This window comes from Emydura macquarii, unplaced genomic scaffold (assembly GCF_026122565.2).
Source record: "Emydura macquarii macquarii isolate MOO-44397 ecotype Brisbane River unplaced genomic scaffold, CSIRO-AGI_Emac_v2 contig_3295, whole genome shotgun sequence".
Classification (NCBI taxonomy): domain Eukaryota; kingdom Metazoa; phylum Chordata; order Testudines; family Chelidae; genus Emydura; species Emydura macquarii.
In genome coordinates, this window is record NW_027133432.1 from 5528386 (window position 1) to 5551281 (window position 22896).

General features: G+C 44.1%; 1 protein-coding gene across 1 annotated transcript in view; it reads right to left on the reverse strand.

Annotated features, from left to right (window-relative positions):
- PHIP (pleckstrin homology domain interacting protein) overlaps positions 1-22896 on the reverse strand; it is a 327383-nt gene that overhangs the window by 91382 nt on the left and 213105 nt on the right. Inside the window, exon 23 of the mRNA XM_067532638.1 lies at positions 1306-1540. Coding sequence (XP_067388739.1) covers positions 1306-1540 — 235 coding nt within the window. The remainder of the gene's footprint in view (positions 1-1305; positions 1541-22896) is intronic.

Below are 22896 nucleotides of genomic sequence, written 5' to 3' on the forward strand. Positions count from 1 at the left end.
AGGCCATTGAACAAAAAGCTGAGGACAAAAAAGATCACAGTGTTCCACCAAATCCTCAGTATAGTATTCTGTCTAACTTAGTGTATTCTCCAGTCATAGAGAGCTGAACTTGTTACATTAACATTTAAAAATGACCTATAAAACAGAAGAAATGGAAGAAAAATGTTTAGTCCATGACAAATGTATAACCTTTACTCCTCTGCTTCAATCTCAGTCCAAAAATGAGATCCAAAGGTTGACCAGCCATACATATGCCTGAATCCATTTAAGAGTTCTATAACCATGGAAGCCACGAAATCTTGAACGAACAGAGAAAAGTCATTATTCAGATGAAGACTACTCATCCAGAAAAAAAAAATCCTGACAACTCCATCATCACAGTACAGAGGAACTCAGTCAGCTCAACAAAGAACTCAGAGATGTAGTGGCATAAGCTAGACACCAAAATAAGTCTTATCTTAACTCCATCCAAGAGTCACACACCAGATGGACATACTTTTGGAATGGAAGCCCTCCTGCATCCAGTCAGATTGAATTTATGTGGCTCTCTCTCTCTATCCCTCCTTTGATTCATACTGAACTGAGTACCCAACAGGAAATACCCAGTAAACTGTTATCTAGCCTAGCCTCCCAAATATATGCAAAGTCAAGGGTCTCATCCACAATCATATCATAGATGGTGTTTTTATGCCAAGAAGAGGAGTATGATATAAATATCTAGATAAATCAGAAATAGTAACCAATTTATGCTGATTAATGCAAAATTACTGAAAATAAAGGAGACTGCCACCTAACATCTTGCACTTCCTAGCACAGACTCCTGGTGAGACTGATCGTCAACATCTTATATCTGGATCCATACTTTATAAATACTATTTTCTTACCAGTATCCTTTGTCCACCATAACAGGGAATAAAAGGCCCTTCCTACAAGGCCTCTATAGCTGACAACAAAACTGCTTTATTTTCTTGGGCACCATAAAGTGGTCACAAAGGGGCACAGTCACAGCAGAGATTGTACTCTTGGTTTTAGGGATACCAACATATCCAGGAGGTGAAACACCTCAAATTTAGATTACATTAAAAATAACCATAACAAAAACACTTCAGACAAAGAAAAAGCATTACATGGAGACCTTACAACAGCCAATTACCATTCATGATAATCAATATTTGCATAAATAAAATTTAATATGTTTTCTCAAATTATTAGATGAGTTTGCATAAACTCACTTTCAAATCTACTCATGCCTTTTACTTCCTTTTGTAATACTAGGAATAAAATAATCTATAAAATATACTCAACCTTTTTTTTTCTCTCTTTGGGTTTCCTTTTCTTTGGTGATGTTGTTGGTCCATCTTTATCTTCATTCCCTTTTTTCCTTTCCTTTTTAATTTGTTTCTGTTTCTGTTTTTCAGTCCCCTCTTCATCCTCTGAACTGCTCTCTGCTTTCTTGGTTTTAAGTTTAGGAATTTTTTTTGGTGGCTGCAGATTAATTCCTGCATCTGCGGTCCAGTCCGAGTAATCACTGGAGTATTCACTAAAGTTGAAGGGACAAAGGAAGGAAGGGAATTAAAAATCAAGCAAAAAGCAAATAGCTTCACAAAGCAAATTCAGAGTAAACTGCTTTATACAATATTAACATAAAACTAGAAAAGACTGTTAAGATTGGAGTTAATGTTGTAGAAAACAATTAACACTATTAAAAAGTTGTAGTTAAAAAAGGAATATAAACCCATAATATTTTAAGAGACAGTAAATTAGAACTGCAGTTTAAAAAATTCTAGGATGTTTGGAAATTCTTATTTATGGTCTGCCAACAATTTTAATACTGTCCCTATATTGTTTTTAGCATCTTTTACTAGTGGGACTGCCCCATAAATTCACAGATTTTAAAGTTATAGGGACCACTATAATCATCTAGTTTGACCTTTGCATATAACATGGGGCAAAGACCCTCACTCAATTTCTGCATCAAGCCCATAAGCAAAGTATGAGCAATAGCATATCTTTTAGAAAGATCTCTATTCTTGATTTAAGCACTTCAAGTGACTGATAATCCATTATATCCCTAGGTAAATTATTCCAATGGTTAATTACCTTCACTGTTAAAAATGTGCACCTTGTTTTTAGTCTGAATTTGTCTAGCTTCAGCTTCCAGCCAGTGCATATCATTATGTATTTTTCTGCTAGATTAAAGAGTTGTTTGCTAGCAGAAATCTCCCCCATGTAGGTACTTACAAACCATAATTAAGTCATCTCTTAAACTTCTCATGGATAAACTAAACAGATTGAGCTTCTTAAATCTCACTATTAGTAAAGTTAAAATTTTGTCACGGATATTTTTAGTAAAAGTCACAGACAATGCACAGAAATTCAGGGAAGCCCATGACCTGTCTATGACTATTACTAAAAATAACAGGGTGGCAGCTAGAACCTGCCAAGGGGGGAGGAGTGGGCACTGCAGCTGGGAGCTGGGGGTGGGGACCTGCTGTAACTGGGCGGGAGAGGGGTGCAATGGGTGGGAGCTGCAGGGCCTGCTGCCCACTACAGGCTCCACCGGTGTGGGGGGGAAGGGGGGAGTGCCGCCCGCCACAGCTGCTGGCAGTGTGGTTCCTGTGGCTGGGTGCACCAACAGCGGCTAAGAGCTCTGGGGCTCTCTGCCATCAGCTGCTGAGGGTGGTGGGGACCCTGGAACTCAGAGCGTCCAAGGGCGGCAGAGGGACCCTGGAGCACTGAGCCACCGTGGGCAGTGGAAAGACCCCGAAGCTCTTATGTCCCCCCCCACTGCCCATGCCTCGGAGCTGCGGGGCCCACCGCCTGCATCGGCTCGGGGCTCCAGGCTCTGGGGTCCCCTGCGGTGGCCCAGGGCTGCCAGGTCCTCCCACTGCCCCTCACGGCTCGGGATAGTGGGGTTCCTCTGCAACCCGCAGCAGCTGACAGCTACGGGGTCCCCCTGCTGCAGCTGAGAGCTCTGGGGATCCCCACCATCAGCGGCCAAGGACGGTGGGGACCCCAGAACTCGGAGCTGCCACGGGCGGTGGAGGGACCCGAGTTCAGCACTGCCACGGGCAGCAGAAGAATGCCAGAACTTCAAGGTCTCCCCACTGCCTGTGACTCAGAGCTGCAGGGTCTCTGCTGCCACCGGCAGCTCAAAGCCAGGGTTCCTGCTGCCTGTGGCGGCTTGGAACCACAAGGTCTCTGCTGCCTGCGCTGCCAGGGATCCCCATCACTTGCCCTGAGGAACAGCAGTGGGGCCCCTGCAGCCCATGATGGCTCGGGGCTGGGGGGCTCCACCACGGCTGAGAACAGCTGCCTCCCTTTTTCCCCTTCCCCCAAGATCCAGGAACCTTGCCACCTGTGGCGGCTGAGAGTTCCCATCTCTGCAGCCCCCAGGAGCTGAAAAGAATAATTTCACAGAGATCTCTGGAAGTCACAGAATCCATGACCTCCATGACAAAATCTTATACTTAATTATTAGGCATTTTTTCCAGACATCTAATCATTTCCTAAACTCTTCAATTTTTCAAATTCCTTTCCAAAGACTGGACATCAGAAGTGGACATTGTATTCCAGTAATGGTATCATTAATACCATATACAGAGATAATACCATCTAAATAATCCTACTTGATATTTGCCTGTTTATACATCCAAGGATTGTATTTGCACTTTTAGCTAGATCATCACTCTGGGAGCTCTTATTCAATTGGTTATCTACCATTATTTATTATTATTTTTAGTAGTAGTAGTAGTACAGTAGTGTCTTTGAGCACTAGTCGTGGACGAAGACCGTATTGTGCTAGGTACTGCATTAACACAAAACAAAGAGATGGTCCCTCCCCAAAGCATCTTATAATCTGAGTATAAGAAAAGAGACAACAAATGGATAGATAGACAGACAGAGAAGCCCTCTGATTCTTAAGTCATTTTCAGAGTTACTCCTTTCCAGGATATAGTCTACCATCTTATAAATATGACTTACGTTCTTTGTTCCTAGACCTCTGTGATGGAATGGACTACTGTATTCATACTGTAATAATCTTTGTATAAAATATGCCTTGTAAGGTATCATTTGAAAATTAATAACTTGCTGGTCAATAATATCATGGTGAAATGAATGCAGTAACATTATATATAAAGTTATGAACATAAACTGAAATCATGACTGCAGTGCGCTTATCAGACAAGTCTGGGGAGCTGGTAAACCTGTTTATCAAAGACAAGTGATGCCCCTCTAACCAGGTGTTATCAAAGCTGATGGGCAATCACCTGTCAAGTAGGCATTCTTAAGCAAGAAGGGTAGAAACAAACAGATCTCCATCTTTGTAAACAACAGCAAAACCTCTTTCACCAGGAGATACCTTGTCTATGTCCTCAGCGGGAAGGAACTTTATCTCTGGGTAACCTCAGTAAAATGCATTTAAAGGTGACTGACCTATAAAAGTGAGGGGCAAAAACACCCGAAGTTCTCTCTCCCTATCCATTTCTCTCTTTTTCCTACAAAGAAAAAAGAAACAGCCTTTGTACTTTAGGAGCAGATCCTGGTGTGAGAATTTGGTCAGCAATGTTACTGGAAACCTGCGATAAAGGACTTCACCCTGAACCAAGAACAGTTCCCCCACAGTTACCTGCTGCTCCAGCCCTGCAGCCTGGAGCTGGCTCAGATGGGGCGGCCTCACCCTCATCTGGAGGGGGAGCCGGGTTGGCCCTTCACAACGTGCGGGGGGGCACACAGGAGCAGAAGCAGGAGCAGCTGCCCACCCCTCAGCCTCCTGCGCCCCCCTCCCACACTTAACCACCGCTCCAGCCCCGCAGCCCGGTGCTGGCTCGGATGGGGCGGCCTCAGCCTCCCAGCCCCATCTGAGCCGGCTGCGCTGGGCTGCAGGGCTGAAGCGGCAGGTAAGTGCGCTCCGGGACAGCCCTTCATGAAGGGCGGAGGCGGCTCTGTGCATCATGAAGGGCCTGCCCGGCGCCCCCTCCAAGCTGGTGCCCAGGGCCTGCCCCCCCCCTCCTTTTTCCCCCTCAGTATGCCACTAGGTCAGAATTATTGGAGCAAGGCTGTGGCTATACATACACACTCAGGATGTGACCTGCAGCCATGGGGAGAACTACAGCAATAAAGCACTGTGAGGCATCCCAGGTTGCAGGGCAAGAGTGACACAGCCCCTCACTAGTCTGGATTGCACCCCAGAATGTCATAACCTCACATTTGGCTGTGTTAAAATGCATGTGGTTCAAAGGAGCCCACCTTACTAATCAATGCAGTATAACTGATATATTCCATCATTTTTCACAACCCCACCAATTTGTTTGTCATCTGCAAATTTTACCAGTAGTGGATTTTATTTTTTCTTCCAGATCACTGATAAATTAAAAGCACTGGGCCAAATACAATACTGCCTGGGACCCCACCGGACTCCTCCCATTCACAATTAGGTTTCTTTATAAGCTATGAATTATTCACCTTTTTAAAATTAATTTAATATGTGTTGCACTGATTTTGTAGTTGCTACATTAACTTCTCCCTGTTGTGTATGTGAATTACACAACTTGCTATTTTGTTATATAAATTATATAACCTGAACATATCCTCCTAGCCTGTATCAGGTATAGCAGTACATGCCAGATATCTACTTGTAACCAAAGTTCTTCAAGATGACTCTACATATTCAGAGATTCCAAGGCCAAAAAGGACCACTGTGATCCCACAGTCTGAACTTCTGTATAACACAAGCCATAGAACTTTCCCAAAATAATTTCTGGAGCATATTTTTTTAGAAAAGCATCCAATCTTAAAAACATAAGAACTGCCATGCTGGGTCAGACCAGATTTAGCCCAGTATCTTGTCTCCAAAAGTGGCTATTACAACAGCATCAGGGGAGTATATACAGAACAGGGCAGTTGGAGTGATCAACCCAGTCTTCCCCTCCCACCTCCTGGCAGTTGAGGTTTAGAGTCATCCTGACAATGGGATTGAATCCCCCCTCCATTTTGGCTAATAGCCATTGATGGACCTATCCTCCACAAACTTATCTAGTTCTTTTTTTAACGCAGTTATATTTTTGGCTATCACAGCATCCCATGACAATAAGTTCCACAGGTTAATTGTGCATTGTGTATTAATTTCATCAGGTGACCCCTGATTTTTGTATTGTGGGAAAGGGTAAATAAGACTTCTCTATTCACTTTTTCCATCCCACTCCAACTGAACAGCCTTAATCTTTTTAGTCTCTCTTCATATGGAAGCCATTTCATACTTTTGATCATCTTTGTTGCCTTCTCTGAACTTTTCCAGTCCCACTATATCCTTTTTTAGATGGGATGACCAAAACAGGACACATTATTCAAGATGTGCGTGCACCATGGATTTATATTGTGGCATAATGATAATTTCTGTCAATTTTTCTATCACTTTCCTAATAGTTCCTAACACTGTTAGCTTTTTTGACTGCTGTGGACCATTAAGCTGAAGTTTTCAGAGAATTATTCATGATAAATACTAGATCTATTTCCTGAGTGGTAACAGCTAATTTAGAATCTATCATTATATCTGTGTAGTTGGGATATTTTTTTTCCCAATATGCATTACTTTGCACTTATCAATGCTGAATTTCATCTGCCATTTTGTTACCTAGTCAGCCAGTTTTCTGAGCTCTCCCTATAGCTCTTCAGACTGTCTTGAAAAATTGTGCATTACCTGCAAACTTTGCCTCTTCACTGTTCATTCCTTTTTCCAGATCATTAATGAATATGATGAACAGCACAGGTCCCAGCACAGATCCTTGGGGGATCCTACTGCTCACTTCTTCTCCATTATGAACAATGACCATTTATTCTTGCCCTTTGTTTCCCATCTTTTATCAAGTTATTGATCCCTGAGAGAACCTTCCCTCCTATCACATGACTACTTAGTTTCCTTAAGAGCCTTTGGTGAAGGACCTTATCAAACACATTCTGAAAATCCAAATACACTAAACTGGTTGGCTTATCCTTATTCACATGCTTGCTGATACCCTCAAAGAATTTTAATACATTGATGATTCATGACTTCCCTTTACAAAAGACATGTTTACTCTTCCCCAACATTTTATATTTATCTATATGTCTGATCATTCTGTTCTTTAAATAGTTTCGACTAATCTGCTTGGTACTGAAGTTAGGCTCACTGGTCTGTAACTGACAGGATTGCCTCTAAAGTCCTTTTTAAAAATCAGCATTACATTACCTACCTTCTAGTTAGCTGGTGCAGAGGCTTATTTCAGTGACAGGTTATATACTACAGTTACTAGTTCTGCAATTTCATATTTCAGTTCCTTCAGAACTCTTGGGTGAATATCATTTAGTCCTGGTGACATATTATTCTTTAATTTAGCAATTTGTTCGAAAACCTCTTCTACTAACACATCAATGCAGACAGTATGACATACCAGAACACCATCCAGACTAGTGGAGGGCTGTGTCATCTCTGCCCTGCAACTATGAGTGTCTTATAATGCCTTTCTGTAGTAGCTCCCACTTAGACTGCTCTTAGAAACAGCCTTCCATCATGAAAGCCACACTCTGAGTGTCTGTGGGAAACTGCAAGCTTCCAGTTACACCCGGGCTGTAACCAGCCTTGATTATACAGCAGGGTGACCCAAACACACCCCCAGTTCCTGGATCTTCCCCCAGAAATATATGTCCTGTACTGCCCAGCCCTCTTCTTGACAGTACAAATATATTAAGTCCATTATTCCTTTAAAGGAATAATATGCCCATTTATTGCTTTAAATAGTTACCCAGACGCTTAAAAAACAATGGATTAGATAAAACAGTAAAATAAATGTATTAACTACAAAGAAATATATTTTAATTGAGTATAATAGTCAGAGTCATAAAGTAATGAGGCATAAAAGTTGGAAATGATTACAAGAAAAAAGAAGTATCTACTTAAGAAATGATCTTAGTTGCAAAGCAAACTTTCTGACTGCATGCTCCAGCAGATTACTGATCAAACTGTCAGGTCAGGACCCCTCTAAATCCAATGACTGTTTCCTTCTGTCTTCTTAATTGCAGAGATTGAGATTGGCAGAGGTGGGTGGGTCCCTTGGGGAGTTTGTATGCCTTTTTATAGTTTCAGTCCCCTTCTTGAAAAAACATTTCCAGCTGAGAACCAGGAGACACAGAGTCTATAGGGAAATATATTCCCTGCTGTTTTTTTCACCTGTTTAAATGTCCTTTGTTTTCCCTTCCTGCTTGATGACTCTGTTCACTGCTTAAATACCAATTAAGGCAAGCACATATTCCTTTCTTTGTTCAGGACACACCTGATTTCTGCCTGGGCAGGGCTGTGAGGTTTGGAACATGTGTTAATAACAACATATAGGGGAATCTTATAACTTCACATGCAATGTTGCCACACATATTTTACCAGGATAATACTGGCCAGCAAATTATGGGTTTTCAAATGATATCTTAAAAGGCATACTTTGTACAAAGATTTTACAATAGTGTGAATACAGGAGTATATTCCATCACAGACAGTACTTCATATTTGTCACTCATTTTGATTTAAAAACTGTCAGTGATGAAGAATCCACTACAACGACCCTTGTTAAGTTGTTCCAATGGCTAATTACACTCACTGTTAAAAGTTTACCCCCTATTTCCAATCTGAATTTGTCTAGATTCAACTTTCAGCCATTGTATCATGTTATACCCCTCTCTGCTACATGGAAGAGTCCATTATTAAATATTTGTTTCCCATATAGGCACTTGCAAATTGAAATCAAGTCACCCCTTAACCTTTTCTTTGTTAAGATACATAAATTGAACTCCTTTTGTGTATCACTATAAGGCAGGTTTTCTAATCTTTGAATCACTGTTGTAAGTCCTCTCTGAACCCTCTCCAATTTATCAACTTCCTTTTTGAATTGTGGGCATCAGAACTGGATGCAGTATTCCAGCAGCAGTTGCACCAGTGCCCAATGCAGAAGCAAAATCATCTCTATATTCCTACTCAAGATTCCCTGTTTATGCATTTAAGGATTACATTAGCATTTTTGGCCACAGCATCACACTGGAAGCTCATGTTTATCAGATATCCACCTCCAACCTGTTCCCCCAAATCTTTTTCCAGAGTCATTGCTTCCCAGGATAGAATCCCCCATCCTATATGGCCTACACTCTTTGTTTCTATATGTGTACATTTACATTTAGCCATATTAAAAAGTGTATTTTTTTGCTTGTGCTCAGCTTGCCAATCAATCCAGATCACTCTGCATTAGTGACCTGCCTTCTTCATTTTTTATCACTCTCTCAGTTTTTGTGTCATCTGAAAAATGTAGAAGTGATGATTTTATGTTTTACTCCAAGTCATTCATAAAAATGTTAAATAGAGTAGGGCCAAGAACCAATCACTGCAGGATCCCCCTAGAAACACACCTGCTCAATGATGATTCCCCATTTACAATTCCATTTTGAGAACTATCAGTTAGCCCATTTTTAATCTGTTTAATTTGTCCCATGTTAATTTTATATCATTCTTTTTTTTTAAATCAAAATGTCATGTAGTAACAAGTCAAATATCTTACAAAAATTAAAGTATATTATATCAACACTATTACCCTTATCAACCAAGCTTGTAATCTCATTTAAATAAAAAGAAATCAAGTTAGTTTGACAGGACCTATTTTCCATAAGCCTATGTTAATTTGCATTAATTATATCACCCTCCTTTAATTCCTTATTAATCCAGTCCCATATTAGTCACTCCATTATCTTGTCCGGAATCCACAATATACTGACAGGCCCATAATTTGGGTCATCCCATTTATCCTTTTTAAAAACTGGCACATTATCATTTTTCTTTCAGTCTTCTAGAACTTCCCTAATTCTCCAAGACTTATTGAAAATTAACATTAACAATCCAGTAAGCTCCTCAGCCAGCTCTTTATAAACTCTTGGATAGAAGTTATGTCAATCTGCTGATTTAAAAATGTCTAACTTCAGTAGTTGCTGTTTAACTTCCTCCTGAGATACTAGTGGAATGAAGAGAGTTATCATATGAAACTATATTATCTGTTTTTTTCCCAAATACAGACCAGAAATGTTTATTGAACACTTCTACCTTTTCTGTATTATCATTGATAATTCTACCATTTCCATTCAGTAATGGACCAATACCACTGTCAGGATTCGTTTTGTTCCTAAGATATATACGTTCCTCCTTATTTTCCTTATCTCTGTGGGCAACATATTTCCTCTTTGTGTTTCTTTTCTTCCCCTATCAAATACATATATATAGCTGCCTTCACTTCCCCTCTAAATCAGGTCAGTTTTTTAAGCAATATGACCTTCTTCCTTGATTGTGGCTTTTAGAGCATCTAGTGAAACATTCTTAAATGATTCCCAATGATCACTGACTTTATTCTGGTTACATTCTTCCTCCTGATTTGACTCATAATTGTTTTCAGCTTTGTGAAACTGGCCCTATTAAAGCACCAAGTATATGTGTGTATATATATATATATATCATTGGTCTGGAATTTGTTCTGCTTGCACATTATAAATGTAATCAAGCTGTACTAACTTGTACCTAAATTACCATTAATTTTTGGTTCTGTGGTCAGTCCCTCTTTACCTGCCAAGATGAATTCTAACACAGAATTCCCTTGTGTTTGCTGTAACACTTTTTGAGATAGGATATTGTCACCTGTAATATTTAGAAATTCCAAGGATATTTTAGTATTGGCAGTATGAGACCTCCAGCATATGATACTCAAACTGAAGTCCCCCATATCATGCAGCTTTTTTCTCTATACATTATAGATGGATAGTCATCCTCTTCCCTAGTGAAATTTGGTGGTCTGTAACAGATGCCAGCTAATACCTCATACTGTGCTTTATCTGTTAGGACATTGATTCATGAGCATTCAGGATAACTTCATTTCAAGTTACCAGTAACTTAGAAACAGGTAATGCTATTTTTGACAGACTGTCACTCCCCCTCTCCTGTTGCCCATTTGATTCTTTCTAAATAGGTTATAACCATTGACTAGAACATTTCAATCATGCCATCAGGTTTCAGTTATGCCAAGTAGATCATTACAATTTTTCTTGTTTGTTATCCAGGCTCCTGCATTAGCAATTAAATCATTTCTTCTCATATGAGGAAGTTACTCACCTTATAAAATAACAATGGTTCTTCAAGATGTGTGTACCTATGGGTGCTCCACTGTAGGTGTATATGTGCCCCGGCACCTCTAATCTGAGATTTTAGGTAGCAGTGTCTGTTCAGTGCACACATGCGCTCTCCCTTCCTCGTGGTCTGACTCAATACTACCTAGCACTATATGGGCAAACCCTTCCTTTTCTACCGTAGAAGCCCTTATAGAGAACTCTGAAGCAGAGGGGCGGAAGGCAGGTTGTGGAGCACCTACAGGGATACAAATCTTAAAGAACCATTGTTACAGCATAAGGTGAGCAACTGCCTCTTCTTCAAGTAGTAGCCCTATGGGTGCTCCACTGTAAGTGACTTCACAAAGGTATCCCCCATTGAGGGCTGGGGTATTGGAATGGAGTCTCTTAGTACAGGGAGTACTGTAGAATCAAAGATGGCATCAGCGGCCAAATCTCGAGTGATAGCATAATGTTCCGCAAAAATGTGGGTGGAGGCTCAAGTTGCTGCGCTGCAGATTTCCAAGATAGGGACACCTTTAAGGAATATGACAGGTAGAAATTGACCTCATGGAATGTGCACAGATTCCAGATGGAGGCAACAGGTTGTGCCCTTGGTAACAGTGATTAATGCAACCCGAGACCCATTTGGATAGTCTTTGAGCTGATATCGCAGAGCCTTTGGAACCTTCCATGAATGAATGGGAGTATTTAGGGGACTCCCCGAAAACCTCAGTCCTGTCCATGTAGAATGCTACTTGCTCTTCTAACATCTATTATATGCAGAATCGCCTCCCAGCTGTCAGAATGTGGTTATGGAAAAAAAACCAGGAAGATGCATCTGTTGATTCATTTAGAAAGTGGAGGCAACTTTAGGGAGAAACTTGGAATGCGACCACAGAGTTACTTTGTTTTTAAAAAGACTGTGTATGGTGGGTGTGCCATGAGGGTTACTATTTCTTCTATACACCTAGCTGAGGTAATGGCAATTAGAAATGTCTTCATGGACAGGTGTAAGAGAGAGCAAGTTGTCATGGGCTCAAGAGGGAGGTCTAGTCAAAGATCTGAGATCCCAGGTTGGAGCAGGTGGTCTCACATGTGGGAAAAGATTCTAGATAGCCTTAAGGAATCTACGTATCAACGGGTGAGCGAACACTGAGTATCCATCAACCTGATGCTGGAAAGCCAATATGGCTGCATGATGTACCTTATGGGAGCTGAGTGAGAGTTTTGATCTCTGGAGGTCTAATATGTAGTCTAAAATCAGAGGGAGAGAAGACCAGGTTGGTTTTGTGACACCAACTTGGAATAGTTTCTGTTTTTGTAGATAAGTACATTGAGTGGTTGACTTTCAGTTGTGCAGCAACATGTCTTTCACCTCGTCAGAGCATTCTATCTCTAAGTCTTGGAACCAAGAAGGAGCCAAGCCTGGAGGTGGAGGACCCACAGGTTGGGGTGAAGAATCAGTCTGTCGCTTTAAGAGAGCAGGTGGGAAATGGACAGAAGAGGAATCAGAGGATATATTGCCATATGTGTCATGTAAGGGAACCAGACTTGTCTTGGCCAAAAAGGGGCACGCTGAATAACTCTTGTTTTGTCTCTTCAAATTTTTAACAGAACCTTGGATAGAAGAGGAAACGGAGGAAAGGTATACAAGAGGTTCCTGTTCCATGGGAGGATGAGGACGTGTCCCAGGGAATGTTTCCTCAGGACCGCCGTGGAGCAGTAACAAGGATATTTCTTGTTCTGGTAAATAGCAAAGAGATCTGTAGTCAGGGTTCCCCAAAGGATGAATATGTTTTGAAGCACCTCTGAGCTCAGTTCCATTCGTGGTCGTGAGAAAAGTTCCAAAAACTGTCACATTCTATATCCCTGATAGATAGACAGCTGAGATGAGCATGCTGTGATGCCTACACCCATGCCAAAATCTGAGTACTTCCAGGCAGGGGGAGGGAGATCTGGCACCTCCCTTGGTGATTTATGTAAAATATACAGGTCATATTGTCCGTCATGAGCTGAGAGTAGGTGTTCTTGATGAAAGCAGAAAGTGTGCACAAGTTTTCCTGACAGCCCTTAGTTCCAAAAGATTGATATGGAGGGTCACTTCTGTGGAAGACCATTTGCCTTGAACCTTGCAGTCGTGTAGATGAGCTCCCCAGCCAATTAGGGAGGCATCCTTCGTTAAGAGTCAGCATTGGTGGCACGAATGGAATGCCTGCTTGGACACTGGATGGGTCTTTCCAACAGGCCAGGGAGTGCTTTACTGTGGACGGCAGTGATAGCTATTTGGTTAGTCTGTTCCTGTTTGGGGAATAGACAGAAGTGAGCCACATCTGAAGACACCACAATAACTTCCCAACATTTGGGGGTGACGAAGGTGCATGCTGCCATATGACCAAGCAACTGCAGGCAGTTCCTAGCCAATGTTTAAGGGATGGCCTGGCCTGTCTCTATGAGACTCGTAATGATGGTGAATCTGAGTAGCGGGAGGAATGAACTCACTTGTACTGCATTGAGGTCGTTGCTGACAAACTCCAGTTGCTGTACTGGGATCAGTGTCGATTACTATAAGTTGAGCTGTAGACACAGCTGCGCAAATGTGCGCATGGCCGTCTCGGTGGCTCGTATGGAGTCCTGCAATGAGGGAGCCCTGAAGAGGCAGTCATCTAGGTAACAGTAAATCACAATGTCCAATGTTCGCAGGTGTGCTGCTATGATAGCGAGAAACTTGGAGAACGTCCTGCACGTGGATGAAAGGCCGAATGGGAGCATCATGCCTGAAGGTAAACCATAGGGATCTCCTGTATGATGGTCATATTGAGATGTGGAAGTAGGCATCTTGCAGGTCAAGGGCTAAAAACCAATCTCTCCTAGCTCTAGACCTGGAATAATGGCTAGCTCTAGATGGTCTAGCACAGTGTTTCTTAACCTGGGGTTTTAGAGGGGTCGCAAGTGCAGAGCTGGTATTGGGGGTGGCAAGAAAGGCAATTGCCTGGAGCCACAGGGGCGCCATGAAACTAAGTTACATGCCTCAGCCCCGTGGGGGTGGGACTCAGGCTTCAGGGGTACAGTAGTTTGGAAAGGTTAAGAACCACTGGTTTAGCATGACCACCTTGAACTTCTGCACCTTCATGTATTTGTTTAATTACCTTATATCTAGAAAAGGCCTCCAATCTCCCTTCGCCTCAGTTCTGCTTGGACTGGTTTTATGATCCCTAGGCATAACAGATTATCTATATCCTGGCGAAGTAGGTTCTTGTGAGAAGGTCCCTGAAGAGGAATGGGGGAGGGATGTGAATTGAATGGCGTAACCCTCTGATATAATCTCCAATATCCATCTGTTGGAGGTGAGTCGTGGAAAAGACCAGTGGATTTTCCCTGTAAAGGCTCGAGAAAAAGGACTCCAAGCCCCCAAACTGAGTTGTTTGACTGCCAGAGAGATTCCACAGTGTGGCCACCTTGGTACTGGCACCTCTGAAGGTGCCTCCACCATGAGCTCTGCTGTACCGCCTAAAGATGCCAGGGACTCAGGCTTTAAGGCAGCGGTACCGCCCCGTAATGACAAAGACAAATACCGTACCACCTCTAAAACAGTGACACCGAGAAAACCTTTGGTATCGAGTGCGACAAAGTTCCTGTCTACAGAACATTCTGCACATTCACAACCATCAGTACCAACAATGTACCACAGACACTCCTCCGCGATACTGAATGAACCAACAGTACCGCAAGAGTCCAATAACCTAGAGACCTGACAGTTGGGGAAGAACTGCAATCCTTATTACTCTGTACCAGAGCCTCAGTACCAAGCACATCTGGGTGCCTGGAATCACTCTTGGCACCATACCATGTACCACCAATACTCCGGTCAGCACCACTCTTACCCAGTGATGAGACTGACAGTGACCAGAAGGATTCATTTCCCTGACCTCTCATCATGGTCTGTCGTCTCAATACAAGGGTCCTCCTCAAGTCCATCAAGCCAACCCACGATCATAGTATGGGCCCCCTTGGGTACCTCCACCATCCATGCCTTCCCTCCCCAGCCGTATTGGGATCCTTAGGCAATGTACAGATCCTATACTTCGCAGGCATTTAGTATCTCTCAGAAAGAGTTTGCCAGATGGTCTTCTACAGCACCACTGTCCAGAGACCGCACACCTCAGAGGAGGAGGAAATTTTTAAGAAACAGGAGGAAAGGCTCAAAGGGGAAGCTATCCCTTCAGCAAACTTCCTATCTTTGCGTGGCTGTAATGCCCCGTCCCTTCCATCTCTAGCTGATGATTTCAACAACTTCCAAGACCTTACTAAGAGGGTGGCAGATGAGCTGCAGATTCTCCTACAGGAGGCTGCAGAAACACATCATAAGCTGGTGGATATTCTGCACTCCTTCTCATTGCCTAGAATTGCTCAGCCCATTAATGAGGCGATTCTAGATCCTGCCAAAGTCATCTGGCAGACACCAGCCTCCATCGCACCAACCAGCAAGAGAGTTGACAAAAAATACTACATGCCTCCCAAAGAGGCAGTTGGCTGTCATTCTTGTCAATTACATGGTTCTATGCTAGAGCCGTGAAATTGATAAGAAAGCCTGGTGGCTGGGGGGCTCCGGGCTCCCTGCTGGGCTGCTGCCCATGGCTCCCAGCTCTCTGCCAGGGGGCTCCTGGGCGCTCCCGGGAACCCCACTGGGACCCCGGGTGCTGCCCCATGGCTCTCGGCTTCCTGCTCCCCGGGAAGTGAGTGTTGAGCCTCGGGGAGTGGAGGCAGTCGTGCTCCTGATGGGGAGTGGGGAGGCAGTACCCATGCTCCAGGCAGGGAGGGACAGCCGTACTCCCAGTGGGGAGTGGGGAGCCTTGAGGAAGTGGGAACCCAGGAGCTTCAGGGTCGCACCTTGGCTACTGGTGGGAGCAGGGAGCTGAGAGCCCAGGGGCAGTAGGGGTCCCAGTGGGTAACTGTGCTCAGAGCCGAGAGCCCAGGCTCTCAGCCCCCCACACTGCCCTCTTAAATCAGTGGAAGCGTTCCTGGAGAAGACATGCACCACCATGTGAAGAAGGGCAGTGTGGACATTACTGTGGTGGCTGTAAGTCGACTTAACATAAGTCAACTTAAGTTTTTAGTGTAGACATGCCCTGAAAAAGAGAGGAAGGTGGGCAGGAAATGTAAATATGCAGAGTCATTTTGAAGAACACTGATTATAAGTAAGTAACCTTCATTTCTTCTTTGAATGACTAAGCATCTTCCCACTTATGAGTACCTTGACAAGTAATGTTGTAAACTCAGGAGGCAGGAAGAGTCCTAATTAAACAAAGAATGAAGCGTAGTTCTACTCACCCAGACATGCTGAGTACACATTTCGGCAGCTAGCCCAAGCTGCTGCCTGTGCTACTGCCAGTTACACTGCTGTTTTTAACATGCTAGCTGAAGCAGAACTAGTGCACATCTGTCTACCAAAGCCAGGAGGCATGCTGCTCCCACCTGCAATGTAGACATACCCTCTGAGAGGAATTAGGTAATCCATCCATTCTGAAATACAAGTAACAGAAGCTATAACTGGGGACTCATATTTGCCCTAATCTAGTCCATTTCAAGTGATAACGGTCCTGGTCTGAGTTAAGCAAACCATTTGGAACCAACAAAACAGATTTCTTGATAGCCCAGGCCATCACATGAAAAGACTGAGACTGGGATCCAGATGAAGAATTCTGCCACATTGCTATGACAACAGATCCAGAGATAAGGGAAGTACTTTATACACTCCTTTTAACAGCTGAAGCAGGTCCATATATCACTGCTGTCTTGGCCAAGCTGATATGACCAGAATCAACATCGCCTTGTCCAGTCTTACCTTCACCACCTCCTGAATTAATGGAAAGAGGGGAAAGCATTCAGAAGGCCCTCACTCCAGTGCACTAAGAAAGATCCAAAACGAACGGACTGACCTTTCTTGCTCTTGATAAAAAAGATGACACCTTTTGTTGAACCTGGTTGCAAATAAATCCATGACAGGCTGATCCCAACTAGAGAAAATCTCTTGCATCAACTGGTCCTTTAACATCCACTTGTGCATCTGAGAGTTGTTCCTACTATTTCTGCAATTTGACAACATATTGCCCTTCTCTACCAAATGCAGAGTTATCAGATAGATGTCATGTAATGTGCACCAATTCCATAGACTGATTGCCTCAACACTCAACAGAATGAGATAAGCAACTCCCTATTTGTTGATGTAATACATAGCATTGTATTGTCAATCGCTAGCCACAAAATCTTCTCCCTTATGATTTAAGAGCCAGGCGAATCGTCCTCAATTCTAAAACATTTCTGTGTAGATTCTTTTCCTGATACGTCATGTGACTTCAAATTGTCCAACAGTCCAGACAAGCTCCCCATCCATTCAATCCATCAGAGGTTATTGTGATCAAGGTCAAAGAAGGATTGAACTGAACCCCACTGAAAACACTGGTCTGGTTTGTTCACGACATCAGAGAATCTAAAAGGTCCTGTGGCACAGTGACCAACCTGGGTAGATTGCCTAGATCTGACTTGTAAATTTGATCCAACCAATGCTGCATAGTTATCAGTCTGAAGTGTACAAATAGTGTAATAGATCTAAAAAGAAACTAACTTCCTGGGCTTGATGGCTATGAATTTTTTAAATAGACTGCACTATCTTCAGAAAAGAGGAACTACACAAAAATAAGGTGGCTAGTTAAATGGAATTTAAAAGGAACAGTCAGAAGAATGAAGTAACTGCAAGCTACATTAAAACTTTTTAAAAACATAATACAGATTCAAATTATATGTATACCCCAAACGAAAATAAGCAGTAAGTGGACCAAAAATATGACACCATGGCTAAACAACACCGTAAAAGAGGCAGATAGAGACAAAAGAACATCATTTAAAAATTGGAAGTCAAATCCTCCTGAGGGAAATAGAAAGAAACAAACTTTAATGAGTCAAGTATAAATAGGCAGACCAAAAAAGAATGTGAAGAGCAACTAGCGAAAGACACAAAAACTAAAAGCAAAATTTTTTAAATATATCAGAAGCAGGAACCCTAATAAACAATCAGTGGGGCCACTTGACAATCAAGGTGTTAATGGAGCACTCAAGGAAAACAAGTCCATTGCAGACAATGAATGAATTCTTTGCATCAGTTTTCAGCGCACACCTGAGTCATTCCTTTTAGGTGACAAATCTGAGGAACTGTCCCAGATTAAAGTGTCAACAGAGGAGATTTTGGAACAAATTGATAAATCAAACAGTAATAAGTCACCAGAACCATATGGTATTCACCCAAGAGTTCTGAAGGAACTCAAATATGAAATTGCAGAACTACTAAATGTGGTATGTAACCTAATGCTTAAATCCACCTCTGTAATAGATAACTAGAAGATAGCTAAAGTAATGCTGATATTTAAAAAAAAAAAAAAAGGCTCAAGAGGCAACCCTGGCAATTACAAACCAGTGAGCCTAATTTCAATACCGGGCAAATTAGTTAAAACTATAGAAAAGAACAGAATTATAGATACCTAGACGGACGTGATACACTGAGGAAGAGTCAACTCAGCTCATATAAAGGAAAATCATGCCTCGTCTTTCTATTAAAATTCTTTGTGGGAGTCAACAAGCATATGGACAAGGATGATCCTTTGGATATAGTATTCTTGGACTTTCATAAAGCCTTTGACAAGGTCCCATGCCAAAGGCTCTTAAGCAAAGTAAATAGTCATGGGATAAGATGGAAGATCCTCTCATGGATCAGAAACTGGTTAAAAGACAGGAAACAAAGGGTAGGAAAAAACTGTCAGTTTTCACAGTGGAGAGGTAAATAGTAGGGCCCGCAAGGATATTGTAAGATGTAACTGAACACTGTAATGAACATTGTAAGATGGCAGTTCCTAGGGTTGCATCTGGGACTGGGGATAGTGGCTGGGGTCATTCTGTTGCATAACCCAAAGAGTGGCTGGCTAAAAGCACTCACTCACTGAGCTGGGGGTAACTTACTTGCTGAAGGCTGTGTGTGGACACCCTGGAGTGGGGAACATCTTACCCCTTCACATAATACAAGAACCAGAGGTCAACTCATAGGCAGCAGGTTTAAAACAAACATAAGGAAGTACATCTTCACCCAACAAACAGTCAACTTGTGGAACTGATTGCCAGGGGTGTTGTGAAGGCCAAAAGTATAACTGGATTTGAAAAAGAATGAGATAAGTTCATAGAGGATAGGTCCGTCGATGGCTACTTGCCAAGATAGTCAGGGACACAATCCCATGCTCTGGGTGTCCCTAAACCTTTGAATGCCAGAAGTTGAGACTGGACAACAGAGGATGGATCATTCGATAAATTGCCCTATTCTGTTCATTCCCTCTGAAGAATCTGGTCCTGGCCACTGTCGGAAGACAGGATACTGGGCTAGCTGGACCATTAGCATCACCCAGTATGGCTAGTCTTACTTCTCATCCTTTCCTACTGTTCAATTTAGTATCCAACTATCTACTATCGAATCTAGATCCTATAAAGAGGATTCTGAGTTGGACAGAGATTTGATTTCTTGACATCCAGAATCAATCATAACTCTGTAAGAAGAGAAGATGTCAACTGAATGTGAGTCTACAGAGTCCACATGCAAAGCTGACTTCAGTGATCAGTCGTCTAAATATGGAGAACAAAGATACCGTTTTATGAGATCCGCTCGTGCTTCAGAAAGGCACTTTGCAGAGAATCTTGGTGCTGTAGAAAGGCCACATGGTAGGACCCTGTACTGAAAATGCCTCTGTTCTACCACAAAATGGAGGTAATTATGAATTGGCTAAATGGAAATACAGAAATATGCATCTTTTAAACTGAACATTGCCAACCAATAAGAGTGAGGGAATGAAGGAGGCTAGGGTTAACCAAAGCTTCTAGACAAATGTATTCATATTTGTTTAATCTAAAATTGGATAGAAACTACCATTTTTTTTCTTGCATCAGGAAATATTTTGAATAAAAAAACATGGTTACTTACCAGTAACTGTTGTTCTTCAAGATGTGTTGCTCATATCCATTCCAGTATAGGTGTGTGCGCACCCCGTGCACAGATTCCTGGAACATTTTTCCCTTAGCACTCCCCGTAGGGTCAGCTCAGGTGCCCCCTGGAGTGCCACGCTCATGCCGCAGTTCATAGGGCGCCGCCGACCCTGCAGCCCCTCTGTCCCTTCTTTCTGCTGACTCCGACAGTGGGGACGGAGGGTGGGTGTGGAATGGATATGAGCAACACATCTCGAAGAGCAACAGTTACTGGTAAATAACCATGTTTTCTTTCTTCAAGTGATTGTTCATATCCATTCCAATATAGGTAATTAAATAGCCATACCTTGGAGGCGGGTAGGAGTCAGCGGTGAGTTGCTCTCGAGAGCACAGCTCTGCCGACGCCCGCGTCCTCTCTCGCCTGCTGCACGATGGCGTAGTGGGAAGTGAAGGTGTGGACCGACGACCAGGTGGCTGCTTTGCAGATGTCCTGCAGGGGCACTCATTCCAGGAAGGCCGCGGATGAGGCCTGGGCCCTGGTTGAGTGCGCTGTCACAGCTCCTGGAAGCGGCACCTTCACCCGCTCATAGCAGGTTTTAATACAGGCAGTGATCCATGTGGAGATGCACTCGGTGGAGACAGGTGAGCCTTTCATCCGGTCCGCCACTGCCATGAAAAGCTGTATTGACTTCCGGAACGGCTTGGTCCGTTCGATGTAATAGGCCAGGTCTCGTCTGACATCCAGTGAGTGCCATCTCCGCTCCTCCTCCATCCCGTGTGGTTTCAGAAAGAACACGGGAAGGAAGATATCTTGCTTATAATGAAACTGGGACACCACCGTAGGCAGGAAGGCCGGGTGGGGTCTCAGCTGCACTTTGTCTTTGTACAAGACAGTATAGGGGGGCTCCGAGGTCAAGGCCCTAATCTCAGAGACCCTCCTAGCCAATGTAATGGCCACTAGGAAGACTACCTTCCAAAAGAGGACAAGCAACGGGCATGTAGCCATGGGCTCGAAGGGAGGTCCTGTCAACATGGTGAGGACCAGGTTCAAGTCCCAGGGAGGCACTGGGTCACGGACCTGCAGATATAGCCTCTCTACCCCCTTGAGGAAACTAACTGACATAGGATGGGAGAACAGGGATCTGCCTTCCATCGGCTGGTGGAAGGCCGAGATGGCCGCCAGGTGTACCCTGAGGGAGGCCAGTGCCAGGCCCTGGAGCTTCAGCTGGAGCAGATACTCTAAAATTGCCTGTATGGGTGAACACGTCAGTGGGATACCCCAGGACTCCACCCAACAGGTAAAACGCTTCCACTAGGCCCGGTATACCACCTGAGTGGAAGGTTTCCTGCTACCGAGCAGAACCTGCTGGACCTGTATGGAGCAAGCCCTTTTGTCAGCCAGAGAGTCTCCATGCCATCAGGTGTAGGGATTCCAGGTCCGGGTGCAACAGGTAGCCCTGGTCCTGGGAGAGCAGGTCGTAGCGCCTCAGGAGCGGGATCGGCGTGTCGATGGACAGGTCGAGCAGCATGCTGTACTAGTGCTGTCTCAGCCAAGCTGGCACAATCAGTATGATGTCTGCTCTGTCCCTCTTGATCTTCAAGAGGACTTTGGGCAGCAGAGGAATGGGAGGAAACGCATACGTAAGGGTCCCCTTCCAGTCTAGTAGGAACGCGTCGGAGAGGGAGCCCGGTTCGCAACCCCGGAGCAAGCAGAACCTCGGGCACTTCCTGTTCCAGGACAACATGAATAGGTCCAGTTGGGGAACCCCCCACTTCTGGAAAATGAAAGTCACCACCTCGGGGTGCAGTGACCAGTTGTGGCGGGGTAAGAACGACCTGCTGAGGTGGTCCGCCTTGTCGTTCCCGACCCCCAGGAGGTGAGAGGCGGTTAAATGAAAATCGTGCCTCACCGCTAAATCCCATAGTCGAATGGCCTCCTGGCACAGAGCTGAGGAGCGCGCCCGCCCTTGCCTGTTCACATAGAATATGGCCGTCGTGTTGTCCGTGAGGACCTGAACCATCCTGCCCCTCAGGACACTGAGGAAGACCTTGCAGGCCAGACGGATTGCTCTGAGCTCTCTGACATTGATATGGAGGGCTCTCTCTTCCGGCGACCAGAGCCCCTGAGTGCTCAGGTCCTTGCTGATATGGGCCCCCCACCCCACGTCCGAGGCATCCGTTATCAGCATCACTGAAGGAGCCAGGTCTCTGAAGGGAACCCCTTTCAGAACATCCCTTGGGTCCCGCCACCAGTCCAGGGAGGAGAGTGCCTGGGTGGGGACTGTGACCACCCTGTTTAGTGAGTGTCTGGCAGGTATATATACCGAAGCCAGCCACCCTTGTAGAGGTCTGAGCTTGAGGTGAGCCAGCCTCACCACATATGTACACGCCGCCATATGTCCCAACAGCTGAAGGCAATGCCTGGCTGTCGTCGTGGGGGACCTGTGCAACTCGTTGATTATGGCGCCCCTGGTCTCAAACTGAGGCTGTGGGAGGAAGGCCCTGGCCTGGGTGGCTCCTATAAACTCTATGCGCTGCACCGGGGTGAGCGTGGACTTCTGCTTGTTGATGAGCAGCCTCAGTTTGGTGCATGTGGCGCAGGTGAGAGTCAGGCTGTTCTCCACGTGGGCCCTGGACCTGCCCCGGATCAGCCAATCGTCCAAGTATGGAAATATCTGAACCCCCCTGCAGCGCAGATGGGCCGCTACTACTGCCATA